The sequence below is a fragment of the Danio rerio genome, chromosome 8 (genome assembly GCF_049306965.1).
Source record: "Danio rerio strain Tuebingen ecotype United States chromosome 8, GRCz12tu, whole genome shotgun sequence".
Taxonomy (NCBI): Eukaryota; Metazoa; Chordata; class Actinopteri; order Cypriniformes; family Danionidae; genus Danio; species Danio rerio.
In genome coordinates, this window is record NC_133183.1 from 33,443,348 (window position 1) to 33,460,995 (window position 17,648).

General features: G+C 36.1%; 2 protein-coding genes across 3 annotated transcripts; both read right to left on the reverse strand.

Moving 5' to 3' along the window:
• Positions 1 to 1,268: 1,268 nt before the first annotated feature.
• gadd45ga (growth arrest and DNA-damage-inducible, gamma a) lies at positions 1,269 to 2,746 on the reverse strand. Its single transcript, NM_205691.1, is given in 4 exon segments — positions 1,269 to 1,955; positions 2,045 to 2,255; positions 2,442 to 2,543; positions 2,645 to 2,746. Coding segments are annotated over 4 exon segments (480 nt in total). The 5' UTR covers positions 2,698 to 2,746; the 3' UTR covers positions 1,269 to 1,841.
• A 5,015-nt stretch (positions 2,747 to 7,761) lies between these two features.
• creb3l3l (cAMP responsive element binding protein 3-like 3 like) lies at positions 7,762 to 17,180 on the reverse strand. 2 transcript variants are annotated; one of them, XM_005167154.5, is made up of 10 exons: positions 17,112 to 17,180; positions 16,400 to 16,622; positions 14,332 to 14,671; positions 14,155 to 14,255; positions 12,114 to 12,206; positions 11,903 to 12,009; positions 11,464 to 11,532; positions 11,229 to 11,313; positions 10,984 to 11,074; positions 7,762 to 9,160 (listed from the first exon to the last, which is right to left on the reverse strand). In XM_005167154.5, the coding sequence occupies exons 2-10, from the start codon at positions 16,529 to 16,531 to the stop codon at positions 8,772 to 8,774; spliced, it is 1,407 nt and encodes a 468-aa protein (XP_005167211.1). In that variant the 5' UTR covers positions 16,532 to 16,622; positions 17,112 to 17,180; the 3' UTR covers positions 7,762 to 8,771.
• Between the last annotated feature and the right edge of the window lie 468 nt (positions 17,181 to 17,648).

The window sequence follows — 17,648 nt, forward strand, 5'->3', positions numbered from 1 at the left end:
AACAAGCCACTGGGTCTGTTTGTCGAGTAGTCTTTGTGTTCTGCTTGTCTGTCTGTTTTTAATCACTCTCTGGTTTATAAATGCACACACTGAACTGAGAAAATTATGTTTAATATTCAAATCTGTTACAAATAAATACTGAAAGACACAATGTGTGATTACTACTTTCAAAGAAGTTGTTTGTAGGTGTTTACTAGAATGACCTTAAGGGGGATCTCCATTACAACTGACCCAGTTTCTAGATTTTAGTGCATGAGTTGTCATTAGTTAATGGCAAAGATCAGTTACTCTCCAAAGGAGTGTAAGATACATTTAGCAGAACCGCTGTCTGCTGTTTCTTTGTTTTCAGAAGCAGGTGTGTGTGTGTTGCTTTGTGAATGCATGTGCTTAGCTTTCTTGTCGGTTGACTTTCAAGTGCACAAAGAGTTTTCAGCCGCTACCTGAAGTGCTCTTTTAAGTTTTGGCTCACTTTGCTTCGGGCATTTGCCATCAGTACATAACACCTGGTGCACTTATTTGCTGTTAAACACACAGAAAACTTCCAGTGAAGTAACTGAGAGCGAGGCTGACTGGACAGCATAACTACAGTTCAAACTAACCACAAATGAGTGTCTGTTTTACTGGTAGTTTGGCATCCTTTCTCTAGTAAACCACAAACCAAGCACACGTCCACAATGAAAGAGTTCAAACTGATTAGTGAAGACAGTCATCTGTTAACATGTTGCGATCCATGCACACTGAATTAAAATAGTGTAGCAACTATCTCCATCCCTTATGTTTTTACAGTGTAGATATATTTTAGCTTAATTTGTATTATTATGCACAATTTTGTTTGATGACATCATAAAAAAAACCTGCATATTAAATTTAAAATCCTGTTTTCATTTTCAAATGTTCTAATTATACACTATTAAAGACCTTTGCTGTTAAAACAAATAAGTTTGTATGGTTATATCTGGTGTATTCTCCAAAATTAGTCATCTGACAGAACTGGCTCGACTCTACTTCAAACGGATGGTGCAAAACCTACACATGACAGAAGTCAAACCCTCATTGCAAAGGGGGCTCTTCAGTTGAGCAAGCCGTTTAAAGAAAGCAGCTGGTGCATGGGTGGTGAAAGGTCAGGCAGTGCTTGGAGAGATGCCAGTCTCTCTAGTGCAATCGCAACCTCACTCGCTCTCTTGTAGTGTGTTACTGAACTGCCATCAACTCCCCACTCTGATGTAACTGGGTGAAAATAAATCAGCTTTAGAAAGACACATGCCATATTTGATGTTTAAGGTGTTTTATTTAGAAATTTGAAAAACCAGTGGCTTCTTGGCCACAGTTTGACATTGCATTTTGATTATACACAAAGCACAACTTCATAATATCACCATATAAGTAAATCCATCTTTTTTGCCCCCACAAATGACAAAATTACATTAATGTCCATGTAATATTTTTTCAGACAACATCCCAAGTGCCTTCAAAAAGATAAGTTCTTCATAATATCACTTAAGTAAAATCCACATCTTCTCTTTCCTCAAGAACTTCTTCACTTCCGACAATCTCTCATAAACGTGCTCTCTCACAGTCCAACTGTCCTTTTGTCTCTCCCATTGTCTCCACGAGACCACCACAATAGACTTGAGTGGCACAGGAGCCTTGACTTTTCCATGCTCGTCCAAAAAAAGATTCTGAACCTCAGCTTTTCCAGGACGACCAACCGTACGCTGGGTCAGTCCACTTGTAAGGATAATCCACACAACATCTCAAAGCTTTTTAGCTTTGCACCGGTATACCCTTTAGGATGGACGTCTTCGACTTGTTTCATTCACGTTGAACATGCCAAAGTCCCATCAGCGTTCAGGCAGAGTAATACTAGGCACCCATTCGTAGACATTACGGCTTTCCTCACAAAACAAGCCCAGTTTGTCCAGAGCAGAATCTTTCCAAGAATCATCATTGGGGCGCTTTGGGAAGAAAAGAAGAAGCAATATTAATATCCCGTGCAAATGTAGGTGTTGATAAGAGTGTGGTGAAGAGGAGGTGATCTACTCACCGTTACAAGTATGCAGTGTGCGTCTTTAGGCTCCTCGTCTTGATCGCAGCCCACGATGTCAGCAAGACGTTCAATGTCGTTCACACGAACGATGTTGATGTCGTTGTCGAAGCAGAAGGCTTGGATGAGGGTGAAGTGGATCTGCAAGGCGATGTCATATTCATACTCCTCATCCGTAGCCAGAACGCAGAAAGCCACGCTGTCTGGGTCACTGAGGGTGCACAAAGGAGACATGCTGATTAGAGAACAGTTCAACGTGCTGCATGCATTTATGTGAGGACTAGGAACTCTAAATCACATTTCTATTTGACTAATGTAATTATTATGCACACTAAAAAGCAACATTTAGATTTTTAAAATAAGATTTTACATCCTCAAAAGCAGATAGGATACTTACACATTCATGACTTGTGCAGATTCATATACACCGACAGTAAGACAGTCCTGCTTTTTAGCGGAGACCAGGAGCTCCTCTAGTGCTGTTCCGGCAGTCTGCATTCTGGAGAAAACAACCGGCGTGTTAGTCTATGTACTGGATGCAGAGTTACATCGATATAACGCCATTAAAGATATAAACATCAGCACAATACAAGGACTTACCTATCGCCAGTAGTAGCTGTGTTGTCTTGTCCACTAAGTTCTTCAAAAGTCATTGTTTAAATCCACTTTAGGTCGCGTTTCGCGTGTCTTTGCTCTTCTGTGAGTTGTGCGCTTGTGATGCTTTGTCAAAGCGCTCTCTGTCTTTTATACAGCATCGGGTGAATTTCTCGGCAGAAGGAGGAGCCCCGCTTATCTTCGCTTCTGATTGGCTCGTGGCACGGGTGTATGTAAATCACTCTAATGCCTGTAAACAGCCCACGTGGGTGTTCAACTATCACTCCATCAACAACACAAAGCACGGCTCGTGCTGTTTCTTAATGTTTGAGTACAAACTGTGTGAAATTGACTACGGAATTTATTCATCCTCCATTTTTGGGCTATGGTAGGATTCATGTGGTTTGCTCGAGTCTATCACATATTTGTTTTATATTGTTTTGATTTCTATACATGTATATTCAAAAACTACAATGTATTTTAAATGTTCTTTTTTAGATTTGTTTGTTCAGGGTGTTTTCCTCATATAAGGCTTGACCTCTTCAAAAGAAGTTGAGTTCATATAGCTTCATCTAATTGCTAGAATCCAGTAATAACAAAGAAACGCAGCTAAATAACTTTATTGTAAAACAAACAACAGTTATCTGTTTAACTGCAAGTTATGTGACTGTGTTTGTTATTGCTCCTCCACCTACTGACCAGCTCAGACCAGCTTTCATTAGGGTTACTGGACTTGTGGGGACATTTGGTCCATGACCCCCTCCTCCACACTCAAGCACACAAAGGCCGAAGAGTGAGGCACACGCCACTCTTTTGCATTTGTATAGAAGTCATCCTCATTTACGTGTCTTTGTCGTGTGCCCATTAATGACTGCTTGGCCGACCCTAAAGCAGGAATAATAGCCTCATGTTCCACCTGCCCCTGGCTTTGTTACAGCTTGCCAAAAGTGTGTCCCGGAGAGATCAAGAGCCAAAACTTTTGTTCCTGCTTTTTGGAAGTGGGTCAGCTTAGTGCATATATACAAATAGACTAGTGGATAGCTCTCACTCCACCTTCAACGTGTTTAGCTTTTAATACCTTGTGCAAAACTGTGAGCAATGCCATTCCAGTAAATAGAGATTAATTAATTATTTAGAAACACCTTGAAATGGCATCGCTGCACGGATCAGACTACATCAAGTCTTGTTCAAACTGGTCTAGACTCTGTAATGTCGCATATGTACCCTGCTGACCAGCCTAAGCTGGTTTGCTGCTTTGAAAGGTAAGGTTCACCCAATAATGAACATTTGCACGCTGTATTTATTCTGCTTTATGCAACATTTTCTTCTGTAGAACAAAGGTTTTTGGCTGAAACTGTGGTTCAATCACTTTGGTGATTCATATTATGCAAGTCAAAGAAACAATTACAGGCAACACAAAATTAATAGGCTACCTCTTTGTGTTATACATCAGGGCTAAGCAGTCCATGCGCAAAAAAAAATAAATAAATAAATAAATTACAACATTATTAGCTTTAATCCTCTGCAAATGTACCTATGGTCAAAATACATTCCCAGGTAGCAAAGAATTTTGGCCCAAATTTGGCCTAAATGTGGCACAGCAGGCATTCATCCGACACTGGTATACAGCATGTGCGCCAAACATGGCCCTGTTTTGGCAAAGGTGGCACCGTCTTTAAGGCGACACACAATACTTGGGCCAGATGTAAAATGCAGTATTTGGCTCAGATGTTAATAATTGGTACATGGAGGTTTGGCCTATCTTGACCCACATTTAAAATACATATTTATTATTTATAAATAAATAAATAAAAATCTACTAATCAGATTGCTTTAAGAAAAAGCACAGCTAAATCACATCTAAAGCACAATGATTCATGGGTTTATCAATTCCATTGCCATTGTGACATACTGTACCAACATATCTGGCCCAGTTCAGGCTCAGTTATGGGTATTAACTTGGCTGAGACTTGGCCCAGACATGGTCCATGTTTGGCCCTTGTCTGGAAGCTAGACTTGGTCCAGTCATGTACCATAATTCACTCCAGCATGTGGGCCAAGCAAAAGCTGATTGTGTGGGCCAGAGATATTTTGCTATGTGGGTTCTTTTTTGCAGCAAGATTTAAGTACATTTAAGTAAATTTCAGTTTATATGTAGATGTGTCTCCTGTTATGCTGAGAATTAAAAGTATAGAACTTAATAATGCTTTATTGTTTTTGATAAAACATTAAGATTTTGGGTTTATTGTCACATTTCTGCAGATCTGAACCATAGCCTAAAAAAAAATCTAGTAAATGTGAATGTAATGCGCCATCTTGCGGTTGTGCATTTACTTGTTTGTGTGAAACACTCCTCGAATTCATGCATAGATTATACATCTATTATGCATGGCAAATTAAACATGCAAGGTATTTTGCATAGTATTTTGATACATAATACCTCAGTAAACCCCTGCAAACTACGATGTAAATGTGAATGATATCAGTAGATATGTAGTTGCTCATTTAGAAAACTTCAAGTGTAGAACTAATGACACCAGAGTGATATGAGATGTTGTTGTGGCGCCATCTGCAGGAACGAGACGGTTTGCCAGAGCTGCAGATTTAAATAAATTCATTTAAACTCTACAAAAATGTCCTACTGTTTTTTACAATCGTTTCGCCACAAAGGTCAGAACTTTGGAGTCAATTTTATAAAACTCTTGACACAAAATTCAAAACCATTGCCAAAATTGTATGTTTTTGCAAAACTCTTTTTTTCAAATGCTTGGAAACAATACACACGTAAAAGATACTTTGTTCATTGAACTAAGATCATCTTTTCAATATAACACAATTAAACATCAAATTGATCCCATTTCAAAATGCAACTCAAACATTACATTTAAATAAATGCGTATTCATTTACTTAACATGATGTTACTATCAACTGATACAAGCACTTAGAATGATAAATAGCTGTTGCATTATTCTTGGTGTGTGGAAACTGATGTACAATATTACATGTTTAGATGATGAAAGATTCAGGATAGATCAAATGACATCAGTTACCTCAGAAGATGACCCAACTGGACTACATTATCTATAGATTTCATTTTTATTCATCCTTATTCCATATTTATGGTTTCTTTGTTCCATCCGTGTACCACTTTTACAGACAATGTTTTTGTATATGACATTACTGTACTGTATGTAAGAAAGCCCAATCACAGCAGACCAGTGTCAGGCCTGGGTTCACATTAACAAAAGGTTCTTTCCAAGATTTTTGATTAATGAAAATATGACTGTGATGTAGAGGAGAACCTGTAACCAAATCCACAAGACCAGACTGATGATAACAGATCCCAAAACAGAAATCTGATATATAGAAATATATGCAAATTACCTGTGTGAAATAATAGTTCATATGAATTGTACATATATAAAATACGCCACACATGTCAAAAATGTCAAAATATTGTCCATATGGCTGTATAAGAACACACACACACACACACACACACACACACACACACACACACACACACACACACACACACACACACACACACACACACACACACACACACACACACACACACACACACACACACACACACACACACACACACACACACACATATATATACATACACACACACACACACACACACACACACACACACACACACACACACACACACACACACACACACACACACACACACACACACACACACACACACACACAGACAGACAGACAGACAGACAGACAGACAGATAGAAAGATAGATGGTTGAAAAAATGTAAACAGTGATTTTCGTACTATTTTGATTATAGTTGTAATTTGGATATGTTGCCATTTATCATGCCATATATATATATATAGACAGTAAACCTACATTATGATGGAATGAGTAAAACTAGTTTGTGTCCACTGTCTGTATACTGTTCCCTCTACAGTTATTTATAAACCATAATAAAACCTGTATCATATATTTTATACATCAATATTTAGTGATTGTTAAAGATTGTTTTTTTTAAACTATGTGCATTTTGTGTGCTGGTTATCTAAAGTTGTGTTCCTGTAGAATTTGTATGATAAAACGATTATGTGAACCAATGATCCTTCAAATCCAGTAGTTCCTAAAGGAAATGAATGCAGTTTGCAGAGTTTTAAACAATGGAGAGCATGTGTTAAAAGTGGTGAGTGTTTAGAGTTGTGTCTAGATTTTTGAAAATTGACATCAGGGTTCTAAAATTTGTGGCAAAATAATTGAAAAAAAACTGTAATAGATAAATATATATGTAATATAATAAAGACATATTTAATGTAATAGATAAAGACACCTTTTTATATTTTGGTAAGTAAACAATATGTTTTACTTCATGTATGAACTACAGTAATGACGTCATGTGTTTTTTGCGATTTGCGTGCGTGCTAGAGGGTATCAAAATAGCTCATATTTACATTTATGTTTTGTTAGCGCATTTGCATAGAAGTCAGACATGTTAATTTCTGCTTTAAAAGTATGGCTTCATTTTTGTAAATTTGCATTTCTTTGGAGCAGCAAAAATAGGATATGTCTGACTGAGACATGCTTGGACATGTAGCCTACATAACATCGACCTGGTTTTGATGCAAGACAATTTCTTAGAATTCCAGTTGTTTTGACATGAGTCGTAACAAGATAATGTTTTTGAAGAAAATATTTTTATTATTTCTAGTTTCGTTTAGTTTAACGAAATATATAGTATCAATTTCTGACAGAAAATATCACGTTTTTATCTAAAAAAACAAAAAAAAAAAAATATATATATATATTTTGGAGAGTAAGATCCCCCCCCTCCCCCCTTTCAGTATCAGGCGTCTAATAGACATTTAAGCTTGGCTAAAACATTGCTAAATTTGGGCTGTCAGTGAAATCTAATAAACGTCAAAGAAAAGCCCAAAACTGGAGTAGCCTTGTTTTAGCCAAGACGACTGTTTAGACGTCCTTTAAACATGTATTAGATATCTTTTAAAAACAACAAAAAAATGCTTGCTAGGTCCTGAAAAGCGCTATGAAAATGTAAGGAATTATTATTATTTCTTTTTATATTTTAATAGATAAATTTATACATTTTAACAGATAAATGACAACTTTTTTATATAGTAAACTGGACATTTTTAATGAATAGCATGATAATGACATAAATGAACGGTTTATGAACATTCCAAGATACATCAGTGCATCATATGACCGAAGACTAAAAATAAATCATAAAAAAAATGAAATAACATAAAAGTCTCATCAGACAAAATATCAACACCAATAAAATGACATAAAATGCATCACTGACACAGCAGATCATGACATTTGTTTCATAAGTATATACATATGTAGACATAAACATTCTATTATTATTGCATGGATATGTGCAACACTATCCCCCCTCTGAAAAGTACATTTAAAGCTAGATTTACAGCATTTTAACAGAAAGGGTTCTTCTAATCACAAATAATGCACAAGCAGAAAACAAACATTACAAGTCCCTTTTCTAAATACGCTCTTAAATCACTAAGATTGATCTCTATTTTTTTCAGTAGTGGAATCTCTTTTAAGCATACGGTTCCCTTTAAAAAAAAGGGAAAATAATCATTTGCTAGATGCCCCAAAATAGTAATACAGACATATGAATACATTTCCAGAATTTACAAAATCTCAACGTGGACGCAATGCAGAATAAAACTCCTTCACGTTTCCTTTTTAAGAAGACTCATCATTTGTGTACATAAAACGGACAATAATATCCAATAATAATCAAATGACTAGGTATCAAAAAGTGCTATTATAGCATGACAGCAGATAAAAATAAAGGAAAATGGTCAGACTGCGATGCTACAATGAAGAAAAATGGCTATACTTGATCTTTCATCTAAAACAATGCACACTTAAAAAAGTGAACAGGCGGATAAACTGGTTACATCTAAGAAAACGATTCAACTTAATTCATTATTACAAATTAAGTTAAAAAAGTGTAATCCATTAAGTTAAAAAAGAGGTAAATATTTATTTCAACTAAATTTAAAGCATTTTTACCCAGTTATATTTTTTCTAATTCGACCCAACAGTTCACTTTTTGAAGCGCATGTTTTGTTTTAGACATGTTACTACATTTCATCAGATCGGTGTTGTTGTATTATGACTGAGGTGGGTTTCTGCTCCATCCAGCTCTCCTTGGATTTGCTCTGGCCATCATAGATGACCGGTGGTGCACCAGAGTTCCTGTGAGATTCGGACAGAGTGGCGTCTGCTTTGAGATCTGACTGTGGCGGAGCGGGGAAGTCGGATGAGGAGTTGCTGTTGACTCCAGACTCAGAGTCGGACTGCTCCAGCCGCTGGTAATCTGGTGTGTGGTTCTGACCGGCCGACAGAAGAGCCTGGTTATTCTCAATTGTGGCCACCAGAAGTACATCCTGATCCACCACTTCTTTTGCAGAGGTCGATATGATGTTGTCCTTTTTAATAGCTGGGTAAGATCGCAGGGCTCGGGACATTCCTAGAAGGGAATGGAAAAGAATATTATTTAGTGATGTCAGAAATGTAAGTACTCAAGTAGAACACTGATGCTACTGTACAACATTAATACACCAGTTTGTTTTTTTTGTATAATAAAGCTTTTGAGTTTAATAATTAAAGTAACTTTTATCTCTTTTTAAAAACTTTTTTTGCTCGTGGGTTTCTAAAAAAAAATAATAATAATTGTGATTTAAGTGACAGTTTATTTGCTTGGTTTTTGTCTTATTTAGTCAAGGGCCGGCATAAGTTTCTGAAGGTATGAAAGGCTAAATGCGGGAATCCTAAAGGTAATTTCAATACCTTTTAGAAGACCTAAAAATATTTTCAGATCTCATTGCCACTTCAAGTTTTAATAGTTATCAAACCTTTAACTTAATAAACAGTTGTTAATAAACTGTTGTAGTTTATCAATCTAGCACAACCATGCAACAGAACTCAGAAAAGCTCGGAAGAAACAAAGCTTGAAAGAATAAAATACGCGGTTGTTTTCAGCAACAGGCTTCAGCATCTGTTTAAACTTGTCATTCTACAAAAAGGAGTAAGCGTACATTTTGTTATCTGTTTTGCTCTATAGTTTCGCTACACGTGGAGAGCATCACATCATCTTTGTCGCAAATTGCATCACCCGGACAGAGGAGCTTGGCCGGATGCGCCACAGTCCGAACCAATCATGTGAATCGAGCACGCCATTATTAATATTAGGCGGAAAATAAATATACATAATTTTTTGAAGTAAATGCTTGAACAAAATTTAAGACCTCGTAAAAATGTGATAAGGACTTTTTTAATACCTTTTAAGGGCCTTAATTTTCTCATAATTGATTTATCATCTTTTAATACTTTTTAGGACCCTGCGGACACCTTGTATGATAACCTTGGGTGACAATATCACGATTTCACAGTATTGTGATTCCTGCTCTAAAATAAATTATTTTTAAAATGTCTCTATTGAACACAATATATTTGATTTTAGAAAACATTTATAATATTTTGGAACAGTAAACATGTCTTCTGCTTCTTAGTTTCAAAAACACAGATTTCTTTTCAACACATAAAACAAACACATTAACCTTTACATGTATCATAGGAATGGTATAACGGAACATTTTTGTGATTTGAAAAGCCTTGACTTCTCCAAATCGCAGTAAACCTTGAAACCGGGTTATCATCCCATGCCTAGTCTCATTATTCTGTTAATTGACTTAATCATTGTATTTAATAAACATTTTAAATGGTAATTTTTACTAACTTGAAAGTAGTCTGTTTTGTAATTTATAATTATAAGAACTATTTATAGAAATTATTTCTGAAAATCCAAATTAGTTCATTAAAGCTCATTAGCTTATTATAAAATTAATGAATTTGGTATCAAAATAACAACGTATATATAAATGCGATGAACATACATATATTTATGTGTGTGTGTGTGTGTGTGTGTGTGTGTGTGTGTGTGTGTGTGTGTGTGTAAATCTTTAAAATGAGTCAGTCCAATTTTCAAATTTGAAGGTTAGTTTAGTTCAGTTCAGTTCAGTGTGGTTTTATTTCACTGCTGAAAGTCCAAACACTGAAGAGCGAATCCAGCTATAAGCAGCTCAACAAGTTTATATATATATATATATATATATATATATATATATATATATATATAAAACTTAACATATAGCATATAGCTTGTAAATATGCCTGACAAGATTTATTTTGTACAAAAGCTATTGTTACACTGAACAACTTCTATTTAACTGTAAGTCAAAAGAGCAGAACAACAAGCTTGACAACATTCCTTACTGTAACAAATCAGCTCACCTGTGGATGACGCATACAGGTCTTTCTGATCGCTGCTGCCAAACGGATTGACTGAAGGGAAAATAATGAGGCAGAAAGAAAGCAGGAACACCTGGAAATTGACGACAGAGAAGATCCAGAAACATATTGCATGTTATTGAATAAATGTAAAACAGAAACAAAAAAAAATGACATGCAGGTGAAAGTTCAAACTTATACACCATACTTCAGATTAGATTAAAATAACACAGGGGCAAAATACTTACCATAATACAAGTGCTAGTCGTGGTGGTTTTCATTGTGGACATTTTTACCATAGCCTGCAGTTTTCTTAGCTGTTCAATTAGGGACCTGAAGACACAAAAACGTGTATTTATACACATTTTAATGATTTAATAATTAAACTGATAATTTGATTCTTAATTTCATTTCTAACCGGGACTCCTGGTCCTCCATATATTATAACCTTCAGGACAAAAGGAAAAATAGAAATACACTTACATGTTCTGTTTGTGCAGCATCTCAACTTTCTTTTGTAATTCCTGGTTGTGAGCAGTGCAAACAGCAACCCTATAGACATACAGAATATTTGCTTGAATATCTTAAAAAATAATTTATTAAAATACCCCAAAATTACCACGCTGTTCTAAAGTGAGGATTTTTTTGGTTAGGAAGAATAAATTATAAAATAGATTAAAAGTGACAATAAACCCTTCTTTCTTTTGAATAGTAGCATTACATGTGGTACTTTTGGTAAAAAAAAAAAGTCATTTAAAAAGATTTAATAAAAAAAAACCGCATTTTAATGTGCTCTATTTATTTACAATTCTTCAAATTTTATATACTGAATAAATTAATAATCAGGATCAACTGAACACAAGACCTTTATAGTTAACTAGTTATGTGCTGCTTGTATTTTGAGAGATATTTCCACACTGACCTGTTCTCTAGGCCGTCAACATAAACTTTCTTCTTCTTGCGACTCTCTTGAGCAGATTGTTTGTTCCGGATCTTTCTCCTCACTCTCTTCAGGGTCCGTTCCTCTGCCTTAAGAAACAATTTAACATTTAACACTGTCGTATTGCATTAAATGAGCAATTCATGAAAACTTCTATACGAAACCATAATAAATCAAAAACCACTTCTGTTACCTTTGTAAGAGGCATGTGAGATGGAATAGTCGCACCTTCTTTCGCCAAAAGTCTCTTTTCCTCATCAGTCAAAACAATCTCTTTGAACTGGAACTGCAGATAAAAGAGGCACATTATACTGTAACAAAATGCTGTCCAATTATTCTTTTTCAGACATTACTTTATCTATAGTATATAACATGGCTTTATGTGAATAAAGATACATAATGTTTCAGATGTTTTAAGTAAAGATACATGGACATATTAGGGCTTTAGGGTAGTATTACGATCTAGCACCCTGGCCCAGTTGCCTGACAACTCATTTCCACCCAGACTATATTCCTAGTTGAGTCGCACAATTACTAGGAACTATGAAGTGACTTAATGTGGCATTCAACTAATCAACAAACTGGAGGATGAAGATGGCTAAGGTTGCTCGGTTTTCATTGTGTTTCATGACAATGGAAAAGGACTGCAAAAGTTATGTAACTGAAACTGAAAAAAAAAAAGACTAAATCACCTGTGACAACTTGTAGGCCTGCATAAAATTGAGGATGAGAAAACATAGCCACAAAGGAAAGCCCCAGCCCCAACAAAAATGTCGCAAAACAATTTTTAAATGTAATCAGTGGTGCTTTGAACACTCTGCAATACATCTTCTGACGCATGTCTTGCAAATATGGCAGCTGGGAATTCCATTCTTTTTGTTCTTTCTGAAGAATTCTGGGCCAAAATAGGCTCAATGTTACAGTCACTGGCCTTGTCGTTCATAATAAAAGAGAACAGACTTTTCTTGTACTCACTGTGTGAACTGTCTCTTTAATAATGTGAGCTTTATGGAAATGTTGTTGCTGACTGGACTTACATTTTTTAAAAACTCACCTAACGAGAACACTGTTGCACCGTTTGAGCATGAACAAGCCCCAGCTTTGTGTACATCGACAACCTTTACCACTATAAAATAATGTACAGGGGTTTCATGTGTATGTATGGGAATGTATTCCCTCAGTCAGTGTACACTAAATGCACTGTTGCTCCTACCAGGCTGGATTAGACTCTGCTCTGATGTAGGAGCCAACTTTGTTCCTCCAATAACTTAATTCAGTCCCAGTTCATGCAGTGTGAACCAAACAAAAAATGGGTACTTCCACTATTAGTTCTAGGAACTGTGAAAAAGTTCCACTGGTGCAAATCCCCTATTGACTTGAAAAAAGACAGAGTCAGTCGTTCAGAAATTTTGTCTTAATTTTTACACAAACAAGCAGTTTTGTAAAAGATATGCATAATGCCAGCCTATGATCTTAACTGGCTGCTTGTAAACAACTCTTGACCTGAGAAATACAGTAGTTGGGTTAAGTAGCAGACACTGTTCTGCACTGCAAAATCAAATTCACATTGAATGCACAAGGAGTAACATTGTTACTCTTCATATCTGTTTATAAGCCCTGAAAAGGCCTCTAGAGCTGAAATTAGATATGGTAATGAGCATATGGTTTCCAACATGTACCATGCCCCAATTACAATGAATACATTTTTTTTTTTTTGCAGTGAGGGGGACCATTTTAAAATGTTTTTCTATTGGCAGCATGCAGTTAGAGTGCTGTTTATGTGCCCCAGAATATGTCTCATACTCTTACTGTGCCTTCAGTTAAAAACAAAAATCCGCTCTATGTGAAAAAAAGCACCCGACGTCATGTGCTCCAGCATCAAAACAGTTGATAGTGGTTGCCTTGCAACGTAAAAAGCGCAGCACACTGCTCTTCTCGAAAGTCAACAAAAAGGATTTATGGTGCATCCAGTGTGTTCAGAACTAAAAAGTCTGCTTGTTGTGATCGGCTCCTAAATGTTAGATCAATGACGACAGACTAGGCCATCTGACCAATCAGAGCAGGCTCTCAAAAAGGCTGCATTTAGAATAAGCAGATACTTAATTGAACCCTTTCGGACACTGTGTAAAAAGTGCTAATGCTGCAATGGATATTATGTGGTAACTAAAAGAATGTAAACCATTGATAGGAGTAAAACAGAGTAACTGGGGCTTTTTAAGTTATTGAAAATGTACCTGGCTGTCCAGTTTGCTGCTCTGCATGGAGTCCTCAATGGTAAGTGAACATGGCAGCTCAGGAGAGAAGTCATCATCTTCCATACTAGCATCCAAATCATCTGACAGGAAGAAAAAATAGCTTAGGATGGGACACATTTGAACAAATCAACAAATCACACCAAAACATTTCCTTACCAACATCTATGAAGACATCTGACTCAGGATTTTCAGAGCGGACACTCAGCAGGGTGTTGGTGTCTTGTGGGAGGGTGTAGCAGTGGTCAGTCTGCACCACCTGGGCCTCGTAGCTCTCCGTCACACACTCTGAGTACAGCAGCGGCTCCTGGCCTGGACTGGGCACGGTGTCGGTCTCGCTGCCATCATGTGGACTCTGGCAGTGTGGTGGAGTGGTGTCCTCTGAGATCCCGCTGTCACTGCCGTGAGGAGACTGAGACATGCAGTTGACCATCACACCGTCATCTTCCTCACCCAGGAGACTGCTGAGAAAGTCCTCTGTGTCCATTCCACTCAGCATCTGCAATAAAGCATTTGTTTCTATAATCTATCCATCTGTATGCACTAACATTATTTCTATTCATTTTTATACAATGACAATAAAGTATAAAACTGTAATTATATATTTTTATGACATCTATCTACATGTACATACGCAATATTGCTATATTTATAATCAATTAGTTTTATTATTATTCATTCATTCCTTTATTTTCTTTTCGGCTTAGTCCCTTTTATAATATGGGGTCGCCACAGCGGAATGAACCGCCAACTTATCCAGCATATGTTTTACGCAGCGGATGCTCATCCAGCTGCAACCCATCACTGGGAAACATCCATACACATTCACACACACTCATAAACTACGTTCAATTTTAGCATAGCCAATTCACCTGTACTGCATGTCTTTGGACTTGTGGGGGAAACCGCAGCATCTGGAAGAAACCCATGCCAACACGGGGAGATCATGCAAACTCCACACAGAAATGCCAACTAACCCAGCCTAGGCTTGAACCAGCAACCTTTTTTCTGTAAGGCAAACATGCCCACTGCGCCACCATGTCGCCTTTATTACTATTATATAAAATTAATGCAATACAGATATTGCTTTTGTAATAATTATTAAGAAAATCTATAGGAATTATTTATCTAGTCCACTTTTAAATTACTATATGGACAACATTTTTACTTTTTATTATTATTATTCTATAATTTAGTAAAGTAAATTAGGTTAAAAAGAAACATATTTTTGTTTATATTATTTTATAAATGATATTATTATTATTCTGAGGCATTCATATAGCATACATATAGTGTATTAAAACTAAATGCCATCTGAAATTTTCCTCTAAAATGGGCATTTTTATCAATCTCCTGCAAGTATGTTCAGTAATATCACTCTTATGGCATAGAATAAGTCCTGTTTCTGATCTTTAAAGTGAAATATCTCAACATAAACAAAGGAGGGTAAGAGAAATGTTAATTTTCGATGGAAATTTCGGACAGCAAGTTTTTGCATCTGAACTGAAACCACTGAAGGGGTGGTTTTTTTTTTTTCTCAAAACGTGGAACTTTTTTTTTTTTTTTTTTACAGTTATTCGCCTCATTTTCTATTAGTTAAAATAGCTATATTGCATTTAAGTGACATTTTAAGCATCATTTATTACTGGATTAGCATGTCGGGTGGTCATAACCACACTTTTTGATCTACCAAAGCATTTGCTAAAGATTTAAGAAATATGAAAAAAATATGTATTTATATGTGTCATTTTCATCAAATATCATTAAGAAAAAAGAGATCTGTTAAAGTTTTAAGGCTAAGTATTGTCATTTAATAACAAACTGGCCAGCACATTTAACTTTCCTCAGTCAGAAAGATGACTTCATCAGATTATTCTGTTTTAAAGCCTTCGTTGATGAGTTATTTTCACAATTTATGATGGCAGAGCAGTCAAAATAGTACAAATGCGCTCATGTAGGGACAAATTCAGGACCTTTGTCAGTGGGGAGTGGGTCCTTTCATATCACCCGAACCCCCCTCCGGCTACGGGCTTGTTAAATCCCTTCTATTCAGCAATTGCAACAATATGAGCATTTGCAAAACAATAATGCTATCTACTGTATCTTACAAACATGCCAATAAATAATATTTGTATGATAATACATTTAAATGACCATTTTGTTATTTACATTACACATGATAACAGAAGTATTTAGATCACTTGAAGAGCGAGTTAACGTTACGTACATCTTGCTCTGAAAAAAAATCATCCAGGAAATTATTCCCCTCTTTGAGGAACAGATCGCCGGATCCCGGTTCACCGTCCGGGAAGATCAGACCGAGCAGGTCTGCGTTTTCCATCTCCTCGCTTACCGACATCTGAAAGACATTTGCAGAAGTGGAGAAATTTCAGCAGATCCGCAGTGACGCTGCGCACTGACAGCTCGATCACCTCCAGACCCCGCCCACTCTTCACGTGACCAACATTTGGTGGAAACACAACAACACACAAACCAACAACTTTATATCAAAGTCGCAAACATGAAACGGGTATGCTGTGTGTGATAAATATGTAGTTTCAATTGTATCAAAAAAATACGAAAGCAGTAATAAATATCTTGAGTTAATTAATGATTGTATAGCCTAAAACAGATACTAATGCAACGACCATATGATTTGCAACTGATTTGGTTGTCCTTTATGCTCAATATAGCGACGCAAAATGGACATGTTTATTCAAAAAAATAACAACAGCAATAGTAGTAAACAACAGAATAATGGTTGTGGTAAATGTTAAATGATAAAGAGAATATAAGGTAATGCAGTTTCTGGTAAAGCATGTGACAGGTCTGGTATTTGACAGCTTTACTGTGACCGAATTGTAAGTGATAATGACATTTGGTAAGACGCAAAGTCGCCCTCACAGACGAATCTAAAAAGGTTTTAAATAAGCTCTTACCTCTGCTGATCTTGTACCGAAACAAGATACGTTGACATATACAACAAATAGGAAGTGCCTTCTCTCTTTGTCTTGAACGCCAGCAGTTCCTGATGAAATCACCCTCCAACAAGGCAAAAATTGCGTCATCACGTAAGGGTGCGTCTGTATCGGCACGTCTTCTGCGAGATTGATCCTGGGAGTTGTAGTGAAGTACAGTAAGTCACGCCTCGACTAAGCTATTTATGAAAGATTTGTGATGTTGAAATGTGATTCAAGATCAAATACTGAAGTACTGGTTAACTTAAAATTATTTGTTTAATTACATATGAGGTGTACATTTTAAAATATGCATTTGCTTGAGTATAAATGTGTATATTACAAAAAGTTTTTTTATTTGTGCACACATATGCATATTGTGTAACTGTTTTATTCACAATTATAATTTTTAGAATGGTTTCATAATATAATATTGCAAATATATATATATATATATATATATATATATATATATATATATATATATATATATATATATATATATATATATATATATAT

Coding starts and splice junctions, on each gene's coding strand:
- creb3l3l (XM_005167154.5), bottom strand. CDS start 16,531: ATGTCGGTAAGCGAGGAGATGGAAAACGCAGACCTGCTCGGTCTGATC. Junction 14,256..14,331: donor AGATGTCTTCATAGATGTTG/GTAAGGAAATGT, acceptor TCTTCCTGTCAG/ATGATTTGGATGCTAGTATG. Junction 12,207..14,154: donor GCAGCAAACTGGACAGCCAG/GTACATTTTCAA, acceptor TTTTATCTGCAG/TTCCAGTTCAAAGAGATTGT.